Below are 23,330 nucleotides of genomic sequence, written 5' to 3' on the forward strand. Positions count from 1 at the left end.
GCTTTCTCTCTGTGGGCTCCCACTGATTTCTGAATTACTTGCGAACAAAAATCTTGTCTTTTTATGTAAGTGTGCTAGATAGCTATCATAGTATATATTAAGCAGGTAAAAAATGCCATGGAAAGGAAGAAATGTATCTACTTTTAAAAAACATCATTACCATAGTTCTTTATATGAGATATTTCTCAATTAAAATAATTCCTAATAACTTAAACACTGAACTATTTACAGGCAGGTTCATAGATACGTAAAGTAGATTAGATGTTGCCCGGAACAGAGCAGAGAGGGGAAAATGGGAAATTATTTCTTAGTGGGTAGAGTTTCTCTTCGGAGTGATAGAAAAGTTTGGGAAATATATTGGTCATGGTTACACAACATTTTCAATGTAATTAATACCACTGAATTGTACACTTAAAATTTGTCAAAATGACAAGGTTTATGTTATATATATTTTACCACAATAGAATTTAAAGATGAGTTATTTACAAATAAGAAAGGCATTGAAATATTCAAGATAACTAAATGCATATTTTTTAAAAAGAAAATCTTTCCTAAATAGAGAAGTCATAAAAGGGAGCCCAGAAATTAGTCTTGGAAATAAACATGATCTTAGGAATACTGTTTTTTTTTTTTCATTTATTCTCATTTAAGAAACATATTACTACAACAGAAATCATCATTAAATAGTGCAATGAATTTTAAAAGTGAATAACTGAATGATTAAAAGAAAGCACCATTTAAATAAACAACTCTCCAAAGTTGAATGGCTGCATATAGCAGGGTCCGGTTTATCCCTCTGTTGAGCACAAACATTAGGTGGTCAAAATGGTATGCTGTCCATAGGAACATAGAACAGACATGGACACATCTACCACTTGTTTTTGATAGGAAGTGCTATCAAGTTTAACGGTCATAGGACCAAAGGGTCAGATAGACTGGATTTATGCCCTGGGTCTTCCTCATGTAAGATTTTTAGTCTCAATGAAGCACAGTTTCTTCATCTAACAAATAAATGGGAAAAGATCCAACATCATTTCTTTTTTGTGAAAGTGAAGAGTGCCTGGTGAAAGCCTGTCATGCAGAAGTCCTTTACCTACATATTATTAGCATAAAGGTTCAAATAGGTTTAATGTTAAACAAGTAGTTATTCTACATAAAATATAATGAGTTCTGAAAATAACTTTAGTTCCAAATATGCTTTATATGAAGTTTTTTTTTTCTTTCTCCCTCCCTCCCTTCCTTCCTTCCTTCCTTTTTTTTTTCTTTTTTTCTTTCTTTCCTTTTTTATTGGCTAAATTTATACTTAGCATACTTGGCAATATTATCCCATCTAAATTCCTGGCTACTGGGAAATACCAGTCAGTGTTCAAATCACCCCTAATTGTGGGCAAACTAAATTATCTTTCGCAAGCAAACATGGTGTTACAGTTGAGACACAGTCCTCGCCTTGAAAGGCCAATCTTATAAGCACTGATTTCTGTGTGGAATTTTTTCTAACCTTTTTTTCTTTTTCTGTTTTCCTTTCCTATATGCTGACTTCGGTGTAGCAGACCACTTGGGGATTGAATTCATGGGTAAGACTAAACAATTTTCTCCTTAAATATCCGGAAAAGGCTAAGTTTGATAATGTATATAGTGTTCTTCCCCATCTGATTATAATTGAAATGTCTCACTGTCAGGTACTATTAGTAGTAAAAAATGTTTTTGTCGATTTTTCACTAAGTAATGGCTCAAAATGAAAGACTTAACTACTTATTGGGAAGGCAATTTAATGTTAAGTGCATCTTTGGAACGTTACAGAAGTTGAATTTGGCTCCTGGATTTGATTGTTTGCTCTAATTCTCAATTTTCTTATCTGTAAAGAGGGATAACGATAGTTCCTATTTTATTGCACATATAAATTGCTTAGCACAATGTCTGCAAGATGGCAAACACTCAATAAATGGTAGAAAATAATGGTGATGGTTTAAAAATATCAGTTTTTGTTATTTTCTGCTCTATTTTTTTTTTTTCCTTTAGCATGATGACTACTTTGGATATATTTTGGTCAATCTTAATTTTGGAGTATGGACTCTATAAATGTTTTCATTTACAAAGTGAAAATATTTATTTTGAAAGTATTTGTAGTGAATGGTGTGTTTTTAAAAGGATTAGAGTACCTTCCACAGTAATTTATTTTCTATACTCATAGATAATTACATTAAGAATTGGACATACTTTTCTGAGTCTATATTATAAGTAAATGAAAAGAAAAAGCATTCCATAGGATTGATAGGCATCATGGTACTAAAATAGAAAGATACTCAGGAGTTAAAATTAGTGAAACTGAGGACCCAAATTTGAATCCAAATTCATAGGTTCTCCTTGCTCAGCTTTTGTTGAACTTCAGGTTTTTCTCTTATATGATATAGATGTGAATACTTGCTTTATACCTGCATATGTTCTCTGTGATAATACTGACAAATCTGCTTGTTTTCATTTATCCATTAATTCAGCAAATATTTATCAGTTGCTCACTCTAAGCAAAGAAAAAATGCAACATGCTACAGATAAAATAGTGAGCAAAAATGGACCATAAAAGCTGGTTTGATGGAACTTACAGTCTAGGAATCTTTCAGATGATAATTAGGTAATAAAACTGATAAATATAAAATTTAAAGTTTCTTAAGACCTATTTGGGGCAAGATGATATTAGCTTGGACTCCTGTGATAATGGAAGGTGTGAGAGGAAAAACTGGCAGATATTGGGGACGTGATAGCAACCAGTATTTGAGAGGAATTGATGTTGAAGGTTAGAAAAGGGAGACTTTCAAGGATGACTGCAGGGTTTAGTAGTTTGCATATTTAGATAAAATGTGGGCCCATTTTCTGAAAAAGAAGACTAGAAGAAGAACAGATTTATGGGAGATGTTTTACTAGATTAGGTTTGGAAATTTTGAGTTCTGGTTGCCTTTGATATATCTGAGAGAAGATGTTAAGTTGATAGTTATATTTCTGGAAGTTTTGAGGGTTAATTAGAGGTTAGTGATGACATACATATTAAAATTGATCTTCCTGTTGTGTGATATTACTCATTAGTGCTCTGTTATCTAGGTATTGGATCATAGAAAAAGCAGATAGCTCAATTCCGGCAGATTTGGGGCTTTGGTAGATAGATGTGATGAAAACTCATAAGGACAATGAAATTCAAGGTAATATTGAAATGAAGCATTATGGAATGTAAGGTAGACGCGTAACGAGATGAATAGGGATTGGCTAATCTGAATGGAATTAATGAGTAGTCACCATGGGAGTCCTCAAACAAGTTGTTGGCATGAAGAGAAGGTTGTAGTCATATGAACCAAGAATTGCAGAAAACCATGGGCATGGTCATGTGGTAGAGTATAAATTGTTGAGAAGGACATGTGGTTTGTACTTTCCTTATTTACTGATGATGGTGGGGATTAGCAGCATGGAAGTTGAGCATCAACAGTCATTTGAGGATAGCAGGTACTTAGCCTAATCAGTAGAGAAATTTGCTCCACCAGACTGTGGTGATTGCTGGCTCAGAGAATAGAGGCTCCAGAAGTTATGTAGTAGAATGACTGTAGATATAAGAAACACTGCCTGGTGGTGTGTGGGACTGGGATAGCATCAAACCCCACAAATGGTATGGCCACGGTTATAGTAAACTAAACTTGCTACATAAATAATAATTATCACTGTTGAAAGAAATGGATGAGTCATCATCCTATTGGGCTTTCCCTGAGGATTTTCAGTGCCACTTATGCCTTATAGTATAACAATTTGCTCTGGAATCAAGATATGTATTAAGAGGTCTGTTTTAAAATATTTAAAATAATTTAGTTACCAGTAGGGGAAAAATAAGAGGTTATTGTGTAATTCATCTATATGAAACTCAAGCCTAACTGATGTTATAATGAGTCTTATAAAAGGTGAAGTCAAATTATAGCTATAAAGCTTTACAGGGAATGGATTCTCAATATGTGAATCCAGCAGTAGAGTTTGCCTTGGAGAGAAGGGGTTGGGCAAGGTCAGAGTCAAAGGGAGTACTTAGTATGCATAGAGAATGGCAAATGATGAAGGAGTATTTGGAATGATAAATAGGTTTATAGACTTAATGAATAAACTGTTTTCACTGGCCTCACTAATTCTAGACCCTGTTCACCCCCACAGCTTGCTCTAACTGAATGTATAATATTCTGTTTCTTGATCTGGGAATAAATATTTTCAGATTTAACTTGTAATTTTAGAATCCATATGGGTAAAATTTGTTCCATGGGAGATGATATCATCACAATAATATGGTATCTCTAGGTATAAATGAAGCTGGGAAGCAGAAATGTAGGCATATTCTCTATAAATTTAATTATGTCAGTTTATTGGTGTGCCTACAAGTATTCAATGCCAGTTCTGTGTTAATGAATTTCAGAATACCTTTCTTCTCAACTTTCATCATTCTTGCTTTGGGCAATGTTAATTTCATGTTTCCTTGACTTGATCACAAGGTGATGATCTGAAGCACACGTGTCTTTTTTTTTTTTTTTTTTTGCGGTACGCGGGCCTCTCACTGCTGCGGCCTCTCCCGTTGCGGAGCACAGGCTCCGGACGCGCAGGCCCAGCGACCATGGCTCACGGGCCCAGCCGCTCCGCGGCATGTGGGATCTTCCCGGACCGGGGCACGAACCCGCGTCCCCTGCATCGGCAGGCGGACTCTCAACCACTGTGCCACCAGGGAAGCCCGCACACGTGTCTTTTCCCCAAGTCTTTTTATTCCCAATGGCCATGTCATGTGTGCACTCCTACTGATCAGACTCAAAACATAAACACATCAGAAAGTTCAGCAAATTCTTATTTATAGCAGAGAACTTCAAATCATATACTGCAAGAATCCTACTATTATTTAATCAACATATACTTCTCACCCTTACTATATGCCATATGTATAAGATATTGAACATGCAGATATATAATCCACATTCCCTTAATGACTAAAGGTTCTGAAATTAAAGGTAGAGAAAGCTACACATAGCTGAGGTGACATAACAAGTGCTATTAAAATGGCATAGGCAAAATGCAATGAAAAAAATTAAAAACAAAAGCCACTAAACGGGCTTGGGAAATTCAGAAACATCTTCCCAGGAGGGGAGAAATTTAAGCTGGGTACCAGCCAAAGTGGATAAGCTGTACCAAGTGTTGCTCCAGTCCAAATTTAGACTAGCCGCACATTGCTTCCACATTAGTGGGAGCCTTGCTATTTCAGTCAGTGTCTCTGAGCTCCCTAGTGTCACTACTTGAGGACTGAAGAGAGGACATCAACTTCAGTAAAATAATTATCCTATTGAATAAACCATGCCAAGCCTAATGTCCATAAAACTGTCAGCATTCAAAAAGATTTTTCCTTAATTATATTCATGAATTTTTTTTTAATGATGCCACTGGGATTGGAACAATGCAAATTTCAACAACAAATACTGCTCTAGAATACAGTATCAGTTTAAAAAAATACAGTTAACTGGCATAGTTAGGACAGGAATTTGAAGGTGCATAAAAACACAAAATTGTGTTTGTAAAAAAATGTGAAATAAAAGGGTTTATAGTAAACCAATAATCAAAAAATATTTCTTGAAGTCATGACTTGACCTACTCATTCATAAATGCATGAGGGAAAATTGATATTTTTAAGGTCAGATATTCGAACTTTCCCTCACAGCGTGGATAGATCAGGAGATGGTACAAACTTCTTTCTAAGCACAAGTACTCATTGAGTTGTGTGAGAAATCCAACCAATCATCCAGACAAGACAGATGGTCAAAGGGCATGTCAGACTGGCCAAGTTTGGAAGGTGCATTGATCATGAAGAGGGATTTCTCATCTGAGAAATATCTCACTACTGTGTCAGGTGCTCAGTCATGGAGCATATCTCATTATATCCATTTGAGCTATTTGTTACGCATCTGTGTCTCTGACAATGCCCTGATGCATTTGATGCTCTAGGCATCAACGATGTTTGTATAAAAGCAGGTGCAGTGCCATTTGCAAATGTATTAGCAAACCACAGGGAGAATTGAAGATTGTGTGGGAGATCTTTTATGCAAATTTCTTTCATTCTCATATGAAAAAATAAAATGAACTCTGCCAGTTAAATGTCGTTTGTGATTTGATATTGTGTTTAGGATAGCATAATATATTTATGCAGTCTAAGTAAACTCTGGTATATATATTTTAATCAAAAGATTTATAAAACTTGGGAAAAGTCAGATTTTTAACTATAATCTTAAAAAGATATTCTAAAATAATCCTATGTTTTGAAGTTAAAAAAAGAAGACAAAAGAAATACTGAGTTGCCTATAAGGAGAGGGTTAGAAATGTCTATCATCTAAAATATATGTGTAGGTTCAGAATTGAGAAAGTTATTACTTCAAACTTCACCATATATTTAGTATACCTTCATCCCCTCATGTAAAAAAGAATACTTTTAGGATATTTTAGTAAGCACTGAAGATTATCTCCTGAGAAATGACCAGTTTCTAATTCTGTTTAGATGATATGAGGTGGGGATACTTTCCTTAAAGCTACACTGCTTATTATGAATGAATTGGTGTGTGTTCCTTGAAATCTAACAAGCTCATATGTCAGTCAAATGAATTCATGTGTATGCCCTAATTTGTGAAACAGCATTAGAAATATAAAAATGAGGATCCCCTTCTTTAGGCTGAAATCTGTGAATTAGACTTATTTGGAACAGAAATGTTTTTATTCACGTGAATATGTTGTTTTCTTATAAAATAAAATGCTAATTTATGGATAAATGTGTTTGTATAGGGGATTCATTCAAAAGGGTACTTGTTTAGTTTTTTCTTATATTAAACCACATGAGAAAGCAGATGTCTCAGAGTAATGTAAGTTACCATTATTTAATGCTTGACATGTGCCACCAAATTTCCATTATTTCATTGCACTCTCAAAAAAAAAAAAAAAAAAAAGAAAAGCATGAGGTAGAAACTATTTATATCCCTATCTTATAAACGGCAAAACTGAGGTCTATTTAGATGGAATATCTCATCCAAAGAGCAAGTGGAAAATACAGGATTTGAACCAGAGTCTATCTTCCTCCAGAGTTCTTGAATTCTGCTGGTGACCAGCTGCTGAGCACCTAACACATGAAGGCTTCAGGATTACTCAAGAGAGGTTGTACTCTGGCAATCTTTCAAATGACAATGCAATTTTGCATCTAGTCCTAAAGTTTAGAAGTAATGTTTTCCAAGTACCGTGAGGTCGTGAGAATCTTAGGTAGTAACTCACTTTATCCAAGCTACAAAAAATGAAAATGAACTAGATGCCAGTTTATAGCTCTACATTCAGAATTTTAACTGTCATGTGTAACAAAAGGCTCCCATTGGCTGATAATTTCAGTTTCTCATGTAGAATAATCTACAGAAGTTGTAGTGTATCAATATTTGAAGGTTTCGTGGTGATTACAGAGGGTTGAGTGACATTAGTTGGGTGCCTCTGCTGTTGAATGCCATTGTGGTATAAAAGCCTTACACGTCCATCTCCTCTGATGAGAGACATGTACCAGATGGCATAGTGAGTTGAACCATCTCCTCAATGGTTTCCCAAAATGCTGCTTAAGAAACACTTACACAATCTTGTTTGCTCACTTATTTTTCTCTTTAGCAATATGACCACTCCCTCTCCTTATACTATGATTTTTTTTTATCGTGTTAGTACAAGAGCTAATGATAAGGTTCTCTTAATCACAAGCACCTCCAAGGTTTTTCATTCCTCTCTCCCTTCCTTCCTTCCTTCCTTTCTTTCTTTCTTTCCTTCTTTCTTTCTCTTTCTTTCTTTCTTTCTTTCTTTCTTTCTTTCTTTCTTTCTTTCTTTCTTTCTTTCTTTCTTTCTTTTTCTTTCTTTCTTTCTTTCTTTCTTTCTTTCTTTCTTTCTTTCTTTCTTTCTTTCTTTCTTTTTCTTTCTTTCTTTCTTTTCTCTTTCTTTCTTTCTCTCTCTCTCTTCCTTCCTTCCTTCCTTTCTTCCTCCTTCTCTCCCTCCCTTACTTTCTTTCCTTACTTACTTTCTTTCTAATAAGAGATATCTTGATTTGATTTGTTTTTTTCCCAAGACTTCCTAGCCATGTGTGTAAGGATAATATTTTGGCTTTATATATCGTTAGCCAATTGTCATTTGCACATATTGGTACCTCCAGTGCTTAGAAGTAAAAGTTTCTAAACAAAGTCATGACTACTTCATCACATAAACTAAATTCAGAATTTTAGTTTATTTTAGACAGAATTTTCAGGTGGAATCAAACGCTTTCAGTGATCCTCTTTGAGGAATGGCTACAACCAAGAGATACACTGGAAAAATATGCAGATATATTAATTATGGTTTCTACAAAAGAGAAAATGGACATTTTTGGAAATACTTTTATAGAATGGATTCCAGAATTGGTTAATGAAGTTTTGTAGGTAGACGCTGAGAAACGTATTTGTTGTGAACTATTGGAAAAAGCAGGAGTGTTCACTGAAAGGTGACATAGGACCACTACATTTTTGCTACATTGATATTAGGAAAATTTTCATAAATCTGCTAAATGAATAGATTGGGAGTTTCTGTGTAGATAGTGAATATATAGACTCTAGCAAAACCTTGGGTAGGCTCTCATCAACTTCTTTTGTAATATGGTGAAGCATGGATTATACCAATTTAATGGTAAGTAGATTTGGGGCAATAAAATGCTATATGGAGGATCAAGATCAGCCATGAGTGGAACTTTTGATGGCCTCTGTGGAAACATTTTTATTAATGGAATAAAAAAAAGACATAGATAAGACACATAAAATTATTGAACTTTTTATGAAGCGTGATTGTGCTCTAACAGACTGAATTAAGATCTAATAGAAAGGATTGGACTTTGGATTGTCAAATTGGACTCAAAAGAATTTGAGATCTTAACCAGTATCAAGTTAATTACATTTATATGCCAATTATCTAAAATGTGCATTAGTTGATAGTAGGTTCCAAAGATCTTCTGAAATGTTCTAGAAAAAAGAAGAAAGTGAAAAAAAAAGAACAAAGAAGTTCAGATTGTCATTGGAAAGTAAATCCCAAAGAGATTACAAAAACAAATGGGCTGGGCTTCCCTGGTGGCGCAGTGGTTGAGAGTCCGCCTGCCGATGCAGGGGACACGGGTTCATGCCCCGGTCCGGGAAGATCCCACATGCCGTGGAGCGGCTGGGCCCATGAGCCATGGCCACTGAGCCTGCGCGTCCGGAGCCTGTGCTCCACAACGGGAGAGGCCACAACAGTGAGAGGCCCGTGTATTGCAAAAAAAAAAAAAAAAAAAAAAAAAACAGAAAAAAACAAATGGGCTTTTATATCCCATTCTCCCTGACCACTTCAGGAGCCAGGATGAATCTGTGGAATAGAAGAAAGGGGAAAAAAAAAAAAGGATGATGGATAGAACATCTGAAGATGCAGCAAAGTGAATATGATACTGCTGCTTCTCAATAAACAGAGAGTCTACTTCGTGAGCTCTCAGTGGTTCAGCCAATTGGAATGTGTGGAGCCCCTTTGGAAAATCAGGTCATGTGCCAGCCCAGAGCAACACAAAGACAAGTACAACAGACTCTCAAGAAATTCACATTTCAGTGTGTGGAGCAGACTTGCAAGCCAAGCATCGCAGTTCAGTGCAAAAAAGACTTTAATTGAAGTTTTGGTGTTTCTTTTATTTATTATTATTTTTTTTTTACAAAATGCAAGAAGGGGTTTCTCAAACATCTGCAAGATGTTAATACTTGGTTCATACTCACACATGTAAATAGGGTTTGAGTTCACATACATGTGGGAAACACTAGGTTCTGTACCTCTGTTGCACGATTTCACAAAGCCTTTGGTATACTTCTATCTATTCATAACTCTCAGCAAGAAGATTATAGGAGGCAACATTTTCTGAATTATTTTTCCAGAGAAGCATGTTTCTTAGAGCTAGGGTCTTAGGGACCATACTCTGGTAAATCCTGGGAGAAAGGAACAGAGAGGAAGGCGTACCCACATCTCATTCGAACAGTTAGGGACGTCTTTATGTGGGAGGATAAAAAGTATTCCTGCAGCTGGGAGATGACAGAAGGGAAGATGAGGGAAAGGAACAATGAAGAACACAGATAAATAAGAGATGAAAGAGCATGAGGATTTTAGGAAATGGCAAGGCCCAGGTAATTGGAGAAAGTAATACACATGAAAGGCAGTGTGGCAGGTGGTATGGCTGGTCAGTCAGGTCACAGCAGATTATGATGACCTTAGGATGCACTTTGAAAGAAGTATAACTTTATCTTGTTGTGAAAGAGCCTTCAGCGGTTTCAAGCAGGGAGTGATCAGATTTCCCTTAAATAGCTTATTCTGTCAGTAGCTGTGTGTAGAGGTTGCCTGAAGACACTGCATGCAAAATCCCAGCTATTGGGCCAAGCTCAGGATTTTACTTCAAATATTCACCAAATGCTTGCTCTTTGAACAACTCTGTCAACGTTATATAGATGAATGCCCATTTATCTGTGTCAAGCATAGAGAAATAAGCAAAGGAAGAACACCTGGGGAAGCAGTGGGGCTGAGGTGCAGTGAGCAGAGCCATGGCCATAATGGACGTTGAACTGCTCTTTGAGGGAAGGGTAGCATTTCAAAGGTGTGGCTTTCAGCACATTCAGGTGTTCTGTGCAGCCCTAGAAGTGGGCCAGTGTCCTAGAGGATCCTGATTGACCAGGTATCTTCTCATAGAATAGCTCATGAATTGGTCGTTATTGCTGACAGGTCTGTGCTTTCTGTGAGTGTCATGGTTGCAGTTTGAGAAACAGAATAATGGGATAACCTACGTAATCAAAATAACAATTCAAGAGCTTTCAACTTTAACTTTCATCCCGGGCCCTGGGAAACTTGTTACAGCTGTAAATTCCTGTTTTCAGCTTTAGATATCTGATTAGGTAGTTCTGGATGGACCCCAGGCTCTTGGTTTTAACATTTGACGTAGGAGATCTCTGCCTACAAGGTGAGAAACTTTGACATAAAGGGACAGGTAGACTTGATTTAATTCTGGATCCACCTTTTAGTAAATGTATGACCTAGGGCCAGAGATTTATCATCTCTAATCTTGCAGCTTCCAATCTGTGTAAGTGGGATGATGGCCTAATCAATCTCAGAGGGTTGTTGGAAAGATCAAAATACATAAGGCATAGGAAGCATTTAGCGCAAAGCCTGGCACTTATTAAGTGCTCAGTCAAATGAGCTATTGTAACTACTGTTCCTCCTGGGAGCGACTTCAGTGATGTGGATTTCTGACCCAGATGCCATCTGAGGTTTCCCTTTAGTCTGTCTCCATCACTCTGATACTTCTGGAAAGGGGAAATTGAACATTAATGTTATCTAATAGAATGGGGTCCATTTTCCAGGGCATTCCAGGAAATGTCAGCTAAGTTTTCAGGGTCAGTTCTCTAAAAAGAGCAATATCTGTGAAGTCTGGAGATCCCCTTTCAGAATTTGGTTCTAAAGAGACGCCTTTATATCTTCAATCTGGTTATGCAGGATGCCTGCATTCCCTTTATTAATATTTCCATCATACTGAGTTGAGGACATACATATACTCAACCAGGGCCTCAGCTATAGAAAGTGCATGATGGGTAGGGTTGCCAGACTTAGCAAATAAAATGCAGGGCATCCACTTAAATTTGAATTTCAGATACACAACAAATAATTGTTTAGTATAGACATGTTGTTGAATTTAGTGGGGCATATTTATATAAAAGCTTATTTGTTGCTTACATAAAATCCAAATCAACTCAATTTTGAATATTTTATCTGGTAACCCTAGGTTTAGGGCTGTACACATGGTGAGACATGGCCCCCTCCCGACCCATTTCTATTTCACACTTCACTCCCCAGGAAGGCTGAATTAAAATTGTTATAAGGAGTACAAAAAGATAAGCAGAATTAATGGGGGAGACGAGCAGGGGAAATTGGAGTAAGAGTGCTGTGTGAATCTCCATGGATAACTCTGCTTGTTACATGATGAGAATTAGTCAAAAATACTACTAAGCTGTTTCCAGATTATCTCTGGGAAGGTATAGTTGTTTAACGTGGCAAGTGCAACCTATGAACTCCGTTCTGAGCACGATGGGTCCTGCTGTCAGAGCAACTGAAATATTTTAAAGCCAAGTTGTTATTGTGGGTGAAATGGCTTAACATTTCAAATATGGACGCTTCAGAAAATAAATGGTAGCATGATAACTTAGTTGATCAGCTTTTGAGAAAGAGGGTAACATTGAACTTACCAGAAGATGCCATTCAAGGCCATATTAATGAAGTACTAACAGCTGTGTCTTTATCTGTTCACCACCTATTCATTTCCTCGTTATATTCAGGCTGCTAACTTCAGTCATAAACATGTTTGTATGAGAATAGGGAGATTTTTGTTCCTACCAGAAAAAAAAAATAAGGTATCTGTTTTCTGGAGTCGTACTATGGAATCAAAGCAGTGTTTCAGTTATTCCACTTTTGTATAGCTTTGAGAAAAAGAGATGCTATGGTATTCAAGCAGTGTAATGGAGAAATATATATACCCTGAAGCCAGGCAGATGTGCATCAAATCTTGACTTCATCTTCTATATGCTGTGGGATATGGGCTATCTCTGTCTTTCTATCCATCCATCTATCCATCCACACGTGTGAGGACTAATATCTCTCTCAAGGTTCATTAATATAAAGATGGATGATATAACAAACCATGTATTCATTTATTGACATCTATTAGTCACTTAGATTACGTCCTCCCTTTCTTCATTCCCTAATGTGTTGCACTGTGTTTGCCCTGTTTGTTTACTGATCTGCATGTCTGTGTCTGCGTGTGTGTTCATAAACCCTCCAAAATAGAGGGTATACCAGCTGTTTGCTTTGGCAGTCACTTCCAGCACTTTCCCGACACCTGCCCTTTCCTGGTTCCTTGGTTGCCTTCTGAGGACATTGCCGAGGAGATACAGTTGAGAGGGAGCAGCTGCTACTCCAGATGTGGACCTCTATCTCTCCTAAGCCCCACACGAAATCAGACCTTCTGCCTATCACAGCCAAGGAAAATGACAAATCTTTTGTATGGATAGAATAGGTGTTTGTGGTGTTATTTGCAGGGTCTTGGAATCCTTGTCGTCTAAGGAAATCTTACCTTGTTCCCTGATTTTTTGTCAGATTCTACCATGGCAGCCTTCTGAAGCCGGGGATAGCAGAGTATACCAAGTACCAGTGCATCTTAGGCCCATCTTGACTCAATTCTCTAACCTCATCTCCTCTACCCACGCCATTCTCAAACAAAGTCACACTTGCTTCCTTGAGCACACCATAATCTTTCTTTGAACCTGTCCCTTTTAACTGATCAGTTCTTTATATTGAAAGGAAGCCTGGCTCCCTGTACCAGTGCCTTAAAGTCATGGATTCCTGGGACTTCATCTTAATTCTTTTACTTACTAGTGTTGTGACTTTTGGTTACATTAACTTCCGTAGGCCTCCGTTTTCTTGTATAAAGACAGGGGTAATAACAGGACATATTCCAACAACTGTTGGAATGGATGAAAATAGTTTCTCCAGTCAACCTATATCTGTTCTCTAAACTGTTCCTTTGCCTAGTATTCCATCTAATACCTCAAGATAGTTATCATGGCCTATCTCTAAATCTTATCTCCTGAGCAATACAGGGTTTGAACGGCAAGGGTTATACCTGAAATTTTTTCAATAGTAAAGACTACAGTACTACATGTTCCTCAGCTGTTGAATCTTCAGATACAGGGGAACTGTGTATATGGAGGGCCAACTCTAAGTTATACACAGATTTTCTGTTGTGTGACGGGTCAGTGCCCCTAACTCCCATGTTGCTCAGGGGTCAAAAGTACTTGTTTTGATATTATTTTCAACTCTTTCTTTCCTTCGCATTTTTTTCTGGAGAACTATGGTTTGTCAGAACCTCTTCAGAAGTCTAAACCTATTTCCCAAGGTATTTTGAAATTTATATGAGAAAATGCATATCATAAACGTAGAGTAGCCCATGTGTTGTAAATGCTCCAAAATATCTTAATTTATCTTCTCTTTCATTCTTGGTACACTGTAATTTTACTCATTCAATTTATAATATGATTTGCTTATTTTATCTCCATCCAGGGGTCATTTTTTAAGCAGTTTTCTATAGGTTTTTTTTTTTTTTTCTCCCCAGCCACTTTCCTAAATACATATGCACGTTTTACATAGTAGAGGGTATAGCGTGCAATCCTGTTTTTTTTTTTAATGTTGTTGAGTTTTATACGTATTGGAATTTTGTTTAGATTTATTTTGTAATTTGTTTTGGCTTTATAGTTGTATAAGAGATATAAGCATAATGGGTTTATGCCTAGTTTTATATATCTACCATTAAAATTTTCCTTGAGATTTTTTTTTTTTTTAAAGACACTGGTGTCATGAAGCTGCAGTTGTCCAATGTAGTTTTTAGTTGACAAAAGTATCTTTGGGTCACTTTTAGGGAACTAGTCTAGGGCTGCCTTTTACCGGCCTCTGTTTATATAATAGATTTACCTTCAAAATGTAAGACTTTACATTTACTTCTATCATTTGTCATATCTGTTTTAACCCATTTTTCTGTCTATCAAGTAGAAAACACATAGATTCTTTTGTGTATATTGATTGTACCTTATAATAACTTGAACTCTTTCAGTCATTCTGATTTTTAGATAACGCGCACTGACAACGTGCGCATGTGACAGGCATGGATGTTCTTTAATGTTTATGGTTAGTTGTAAAAATGGGATTGCAATCTCAGAACTACAGTTGCAAATTTCAAAATCTTCTTTCTTTGGCTTAATGTTATGACAGAAAAATGTCTTAGATTTGGTAAAGTCAATCTTCTATCCATAAAGAATAATCTCTTACCTGTAACTTTTTATAAAGTTTTTTTTCCCCCCATGCGTGGCCATTTATATATTTTACTACTGAGAAATCACTGAGTGCTCCAACAGAATTACGACAAAGGTTGCAAAGGCATGATGTTCTAGTAGCTGAACCATGGACATTAAAGGATTTAGCCTTGGAAAAGCTAGACTTTTCTCTGAGGGCTACGATGTGCAGGGGGATATTGAATTATACTCAGTATCCTAGGAAGCTGATGGTACTGTCAAGTTACCATTATTGAAAGAGCAATAGGTTATTAATACTATTATTCATTAAATATATTATGAACACATTGCCATTTCTGCTAGTTTAAAAAGTAACTTCAGTTTGTAGAACCGCCATTTATATAAAAAGTGAGACTGCATGCTTAACACTAAATACAAACTGTAATTTGTCAGTACTGAACTTCAAAAACATTTTTAAAATAAAATATATATTGGAAGCCAATTGCAATATGAGCACTGTAACATCCAGATTTTGATGAAATCAGGAATTATAGAACTTCTTATGGGGAAATTTTCCTGGATGTCACCTGGAAATGGAGCCCCCTTTTAAACTTTGAAAGTGGTTAAGATCTGGTTCAGTTTGAGATTCTATCACACACAGATGCTAACTCATATGTATGAACATCTATTATTGAAAATGCCATAAGAGCTTTTATATCCTTCTGCATTTTTCTATCAAAGATATGCTTTCATGAAATAAAGATGATTTCATTTCCTTGGTTTCGACGTTGTTTCATAGAAGAGTGGATTATTTTTTTCTCCTATCATCTGTCTTCTTTTTACATGCCCTCAATTTCCCTTTTCTTTCCTTCTTTCTTTCCTTCTTTCTTTCTTTCTTTCTCTCTCTCTTTCTCTCTCTCTCTCTCTCTCTCTCTCTCTCTCTCTCTCTCTCTCTCTCTCTCTCTCTTTTTCTCTCTTTCTCTCTTTCTCTCTTTCTCTCTTTCTCTCTTTCTCTCTTTCTTTCTCTTGGAGCTCAACTCTCACGAGCAACACTTTTCATATATATGAGTTTGAAAGTCCTTTTGTAGGAAGGGGGATATACTTGTGACAGATCTGAACTCTTTAAAATTCAGATTGGATCAATGTGTTTTGAGGTTTTTGCAGTGAAATGAAAACCATTTTAAACACATCATATTATCTTTTCTAACTGACTTACTGAATTGAATAGTGGGACCAACACACTCAGGAGTTTGAGGTTTAGTATTTCCAGTGCCATCAATATATCTAGAATATTTCTATGACTAGTTGTAATAGTCACTTGGGTCAGAGTGATCTTTGAGACATTTGAGTCTGGCATCCAGATTCCTAGTTTTATTATGAACTGATGCCTAACGATGTTAAAAGACTTGCTTCTACTCAAGTAGCTAGAGACAAAGCTAGGAATCAACAGCAAGCATCTGTTGACTACCTGCTATTAGGAATGGTCTTATAATTCCATCCTTAGTGCTAGTATCTTTCCACAGCAGCCAATTTAAATTTCCCATCCTTTTAATCCAGTGCTGTTTACATCTAGATAACTAGATAGTTGTATTCCTTCTTCAGTGAGGATTCTGGAAGACCTCATTGAGGTTTGATGACACCTCTGTAAAACCATTTTAATTAACAAAAATGCCTTAATACAGATGTAGTTCCCACCCTTCAGAAATTTCTTGGAAATTCAGTTTCTTGGAAAATGTCTTTGCATCCATTGTCTTGATCTGGCTGAAGATACGGTGTAGCAGAGCCAGTCGTTCCTGCTCTTTGATCCCGATATTGCATTGCTAGTTTCATGGAGTGTCTGTGCTGCATTTATCTGTGGGTCCCCTGTGCCCAGCTCAGAGATGAGGATATAGCAGGTTCTTATTAAATGTTGTTGGAAGACTGGATTTCATTAAGTAACTTTTAATGCCTTTACATACCCTAGCATCACCTTCTATTCCACTGGAAGTGTTATTCTATTCTTACCTAGATGATGTTTAAAATTCTTTCACATTGAAAAACTAAACTAAAGAAAAAGTATGGTTGAAAGAGTTTATGGCAAATTAGAGAGAACTTGGCTCAATTAAGTTTTCTAACTCCTGCTGTATAGAACAAATTGTTAGGATCGGCAATCATAATTGAGCTTCAACTGGAGGCTTTGTTTTATAATTTGCTCTAAGGTAATTAGAAAAATGTGCATGAAAGCATGACACGTATAAATCACAGGTATATTCATCTGGTTGTATTTTGTGTACTTTATGTTTATAGCTCGTTTTGTAAAGCCAAATTTACTGTATTGAAACAGACAATTAATGGAAGGTAAAGGGACTAGTATTTTCCCAGCAACTGCAATGAGCGAGGCACTATGCCAGAGCCTGTACAAACTCTATCTCTGTTAATCTTCTCTGATGCAAATATTGACACCACTTCACAAATGAGGAAACTGGACTATGTGAAAAGCTGAGCATGTGGGGGATCTGTAAGCCTGTTCTTCTTTGTGAACAAAGGCAGAGCCTAATCGAAATAATTACAACTTATATCAAACTAATTTGTGGTAGAGACAGAAGTCAAACCCAGTTCCCCTGGCTGGCATTTCAGTTATTTTTACAAGGGCAGTTTGCATTACTGAGGTATTTCGAATAAGACACATTTATTTACATTTATTTAAGTTACAATTTAACTTGCAAGATAAATCTACAGATTATTTTTTTAAGAAATACTAACACATCATGACATCATAGTACAGTGAACGAAGACTATAAGAGCTCTCTTTTTGTGCTATTTTCCTTGACTAAATGGAGCCAGATAATTAGAAATTATGAAGAGGCATAAACTGGTTCAATGAAATTGAACTTGGAGACAAATCCAATTCTGTATTCTAATACAGAATTTCTTAAGGTGTGTTCTTTAGAGATATTAAGTGGTGTTTTATACACACACACACACACACACACACACACACACACAAAGGCACACACTCATATGGTATAAAATTCAAAAATAAATGTGGTTACATATGTACAAAAGAGAATTCCATGATCAAACATGTTGAGGAAGTGCTGTGTTAAAAAAATTAAACATTTTCTTTCAAATTATATAAAATCTTATATGCATTAATATGAAAATATTCTTTATGGAACTCCAAGGGCGAAATAGAATTTGCAAAGTCCCCTAACCTTTTTGACCACAAAAAATCTTTTTAAGGAACAATTGTTCACTCTTGGAGTATAAGTGATCAGTGTGATACGTTTTGGCAAATGTTTAGTCATTTACTTATTTAACAATAATGTATGAGCACTTACTAAATGCCGATCACTGAATAGGCATCGGGGATGCAGAATGATTAAAACAGACATTCCTGCCTCTGTGGAGCTAATATTCTAGTAATGGAAACAATATAAACAAGACAAATAAGCATGTAGGCCTCTAATGAGTCCTAAGGAGGAAAAAAAAAGTGGAGAAGAAGGTAGGGAGTGTCAGTACAAGGAGTCGATTTTCTAAAAAGAGTAACAGGGAGAGACTCACTGAGAAAGTAACACTAAAGACTGAAGTGAAAAAACAAGCTACGTGGATTTCTGGGGAGATTTACAAGCAGAGGAAAGCCCAAATTCAAGAATGAAAATCTGTGTGTCTGCAGCAAAGTGAGCATGGGGAACTGTCATAGGATATGAGATCAGAGAAATTATAGAAACCCAGATCAGGTAGGTCCTTATGGGTTATAGTGAGGAATTTGGCTATGAATGAAATGGAAAGCCCTTGGAGTGTTTTGAGCAACAGAATGACCAAATCTGTCTTAAGGCTTATGTTCTGAGAAAAGGCAGGAATTATCAAATGGGAAAGCAGACAGATCATGTAGGGGGCCATTGCAAAGGTCCAGAGGTGGCATGATGGTGACCTGCACAAAAATTTCAGCAGTGGAGTAGGTGAACTAAAGTCAGATTCTGGATCTGTATTGAAGGGAGAGATGTACTGGATTTGCTGATATATCAGATAATGGGTTTGAGAGAGAGCAATCAAGGATAATTCCAGAGTTTCAGACTCAGTAAGTGGAAGGTTGGTTGCCACTTATTAAAATGGACAAGACCTTGAGAGGAGGAAGTTTGAAGAGGGAAGGTTAAATATTAAGAATTAATTTTTAGATGTAGTAATTTTGATATGTTTTTTAGGTCTTGCCATGCAGAGGTTGTTTTAGCAGACAGAATACTAAAGTAGGTGGTCAGTGTCACCCAGTGGCAAACTGTTTACATAGAGCACGTGGGTATTCCAAAATTAGAATGGTCTACATTTAAGGGGCCAATTCTAATTTATAGAATCCTCAACATAAATTAAAATTCTATAAGCTACTTTAGTGCAGCCGTGCTTCTGGCAGAAACAAACAAACAGAAAACAAAAAGGAGTAGGGAGGTTGCAAAATCACTACCTTCAACCTAAAGCAGGTCTCATTCATTGTCTTTTGGAGACTAGAAGGTGGAGTTAACCATGAAATAGCAGTGGTGGTCACTGGGTGCTTTGACATGGCTCAACACTTCCTCTGAAGGGATCTCTATAGGAGGTTTTCTCAAGAGTCCTGCTGATGAGAAGCACTCTGCTCTCAACATCTTCAATTAATTCGGCCTTAGAGGAGTTGTTGCTGGTCTATAGATCTTCTGTTTTGACAAAGATAGCTTGTGACATCGCTCTGTCAGTCTGAAGGACTTCCATTTTGAGACTGAAGGCAGCTAGCCAGAAAAGCCAATACTTTAAGTGAATTTAATAGACTCTATTCAAATGCTACTTGAGTTGCTATGGAAACCTTATTAGAAAATATTGAGAATATACATGATCTCCCTCCTAGGCAATTTTTTTTCCTAAATAACTTTAGTGCCTTTATGTATAGAAAAATTTTTTTTTTAAATGTGAACATATAAAGTGTATAAAATGGTAAGTGTGAAGTTTAAACATTTAATATAAAGCACAAGACCACGTAACCGTCTAGTTCAAGGAAATAAACACTGCTGGCTATTTAGAAGCCAATCACTTGCCTCTTCCAAATCACAGAATCCTCTCAAAAAGAAAAAAAAAAATCAATCAATATCCTATTATGGTATCTGTTTTCTTGCCTGTGTTTAGCGTTTTCTCACCTGAACACTGTGGTTTAATTTAGCCTTATTAATTGTATATTAATATACATATTTGAATATATCTTCGTTGTATGAATATATAATAATTTATTCGTCTATTCTACTGTTCATTGGCCTTTGTATTTTTCCTAATCTTAGAATATTATAAATAATTCTGCCTTGAACATTTCATTAGCCATATTTGTATAAACGTGTATTCATTTCCATTTAATATTGTTGGGCCACTGAGTGTACTTATCTTCACATTTAACAGATAATGCAAACCTTTTTTTTCAGTGGTTTTGTCATTTATTTTCCCAAAGAGGTTAAACCAATTTACATTCCAACCAGAATTGTGTAAAAATTTCTGTTACTCTATATTCTCTCCCACATCTGAAATGGTCCCTAGTTTTAATATTTTGCCATTCTACTCTATGTGTAATAGTATCTCATTTGTCTTTCCGAAATGGGAGTCTGAGTACATTTTCATATTTATTTGACATTCTGATAACCTGTGTGAAGTATTTGTTAGATCTCTCACTTGTTTACTAAAGGATTTTCTTATCAGTTTCTTACAGTAATCACTTACATAAGATAATTTACAGCTTTATAATAAGTCTGTATTTCTGTAAGATCAAGTAAGTCAAACTTATTCTTATCCTAGGGTGTCCTGGTTATCCTGGGCTATTTGTGTTTCTGTATACGTTTTACAATCAACTTTTAAAAATGGAAAAAAATTATCTTGAGTTTCACTGAAATTACATTAAAGCTGCAGATGAGTTAGGAAAGTACTTGTAAATCTTTAAAACTTAAATCTTCTAATTTATGATCGCAGTGTAGCCCTTCACTTGTTTAGATCTTCTTTAAACTTTTTCTCAGTAATGTTTTATAGATTTCTGCCCAGAGGTTTTGCACACCTTTGTTAGATTTATCCCTTGATATTTAAATTTTTATGCTGTTATAAACAGTATCACTTTTTAAATTGTTCTTTGTTGTAGCTGTAGAGAAATTAGATTGATTTTTATACACTGACTTTATATCTAACAACCTTACTATACTTACTATTACTTCTAATAATTTATCTGTAGATATTTTGGATTGTCTGTTAAATCATATCATATGAATAATTTTTATCCTTATTTTTTAATCCTTAAATGTAAATATTTTTTCTTCTTATTGTCTTTTTGTACTGGCTAGAATTTCCTGTACAATATTGATTAAAAATAGTGATACTATGTTTCATTTCCTTATTCCCAATCTCAGAGTGGAATCTTTTGACATTTTATCACTAATTATGATGTTTACTTATGGCTTTAATACCACCTGCTATCACAATAAGAAAATTCCTTTCTATTTTTAGTTTGCAGAGTTCTTTTTTAAATTATAAATTTGCATCAGATTTTACCAAAGACTCTTTCTGACTCTGTTGATCTCATTATATGATTTACCCTTTAGTTTATTAATGTGGTCAGCTAAATTGATTTGTTTTCAAGTGTTAAGTCAGTTTTGCAATCCTAGAATAAAGCCAACTTAGTTATGATATATTATACTTTTTTTCCAACTGCTAGATTTAGGTATTCTATTTTTTAAGGATAGTTTTTATTCATTTGTATAATTGTAATTTGGGTCTTATTTTACTCTGAAAAAATTGAGACATATTGATTAATTATTGACCTTCTTAGGTCTAAAAACAAAAATTCCTCAATCCAACCAGAATAAGGCAAGTAAAGAATAAAAAAAGAATGAGAAAACAATAAAGCAAACGAGATTCAAATGGAAGACACATTAAAAATAAATTTAAAAAATGTAAATAATCATAATTAATGGAAACACACACGTGCACACACCAGGCAAATAATAACCAGAATAATGCCGATGAAGTATTATTGATATTAGATAAAGTAAAATTTGAAGAAAGTTTACTAGAGATAAGATTCTCACTAGTTAATAATAAAATGTTCACTTAACTAGGAAGGTATGAAATTGTAAAGTTATATGTACCTCACAATATAACTTTTTACCTTTATATAACCTCAAAATATATAAAGGTAAAAATATGTATGTGTACATTTCTATATATCTGTAATATTGATAGTATACAAGACACATTTAAATATTTATACCATAAGACGAGGTCTTAACATACCTCCCTTGTTTCTTAGATCAAAGAAACAAACAAAACAATCCAAAGGCTTATATACAGTATAAAGAGTATGAATAACAAACTTGATTTAATGGACACCTAATGAATATTATACTCAACATTTGGAGAGCACATCTTCTTTCCAAGAATATATCTAACATTTATAAAAATGACAACACTCTAGCCCATAAGGCTAGTCTCAACAAATTTCAAGATTTAATATTATGCATACTGTAGTTTCTATCCACAATGCAAAAAAGTTAAAAATCAATAACAAAAGAGGATCACTTATGCCTCTCATGATTAGGGACTATAACACACTTATAACTAATTTTAGATCAAGGAAGAAAATAAAAATACTTCACATCAAAATGTGTAGGATAAAGCTAATGCTGTTCTGAGAGGTAAATACATTGACCTTTCTTATGTTAGAAATCCAGAGGTCCAGTCTACTGAGCCAAACTTTTCACAGAAGTTAGAAAATATAAGCCATAATAAATCTAAAATAATAGAAGTTACCAATAAAGGATACAAGAAATAAATTTTAAAATTATCACAAAAAAGAGAGGATTGGAAGAGCCAAAACTTGGTTGTTACAAACTTATCCTAACAGAAAACACCATGCTCAGTTGACTTTGTAAATGAGTTCTTTGTAATATACCAGAAACAGGTAATTTTAATTTACTCAGCCTCTTCCAGAGAATTGAAAAGAGAAAATACTTCAAAATTCATTTTAAGTGGCTAGCATAACCTTAAAGCCAAAACCTAACAAAAACAGTACAAGTAAGGAAAGAGCAATCTAAATCCAGCAAAGTATACAAACGATCATATCACTTGATCAATTTTTGTTTATTCCTGAAATGCAGGTTTGCTTTAATATTAGCAAATGTGGTAGCATAATTCACCATACTAGAAGAATAAAGGAGAAAAAATGATGATGTTGAGATGAGCAAAAAAATTAATAAGCCTAGTGTATACCATGACACATTTCAAACTAAAAGTGAAAGAGAATTTTCTCAAAAAAACTTTAATATCTTGGTATATCAAAAAAATGATAAAACAACCAAGTCACTATGGAAGAATCCTTTCCTTTCTTGTGTTAATGTGCCCCTTACATTTGTATATTATATTCTACTTGATTGTAAATTTTGCAAG

General features: G+C 35.3%; 1 protein-coding gene across 7 annotated transcripts in view; it reads left to right on the forward strand.

Moving 5' to 3' along the window:
- The window catches only part of NRG3 (neuregulin 3), a gene marked incomplete at both ends in the record, with an annotated part of 1,059,148 nt that overhangs the window by 925,686 nt on the left and 110,132 nt on the right, over positions 1 to 23,330 (forward strand). For 4 of the 7 annotated variants that reach the window (XM_082673011.1, XM_082673008.1, XM_082673012.1 and 1 more), the window contains one exon: positions 1,548 to 1,574. In XM_082673011.1, coding sequence (XP_082529137.1) covers positions 1,548 to 1,574 — 27 coding nt within the window. The remainder of the gene's footprint in view (positions 1 to 1,547; positions 1,575 to 23,330) is intronic. The other 3 variants (XM_082673013.1, XM_082673014.1, XM_082673010.1) reach the window with 1 other exon arrangement.

The sequence above is a fragment of the Grampus griseus genome, assembly GCF_964374135.1.
Source record: "Grampus griseus genome assembly, chromosome: 16".
In the NCBI taxonomy this organism is placed as follows: Eukaryota; Metazoa; Chordata; class Mammalia; order Artiodactyla; family Delphinidae; genus Grampus; species Grampus griseus.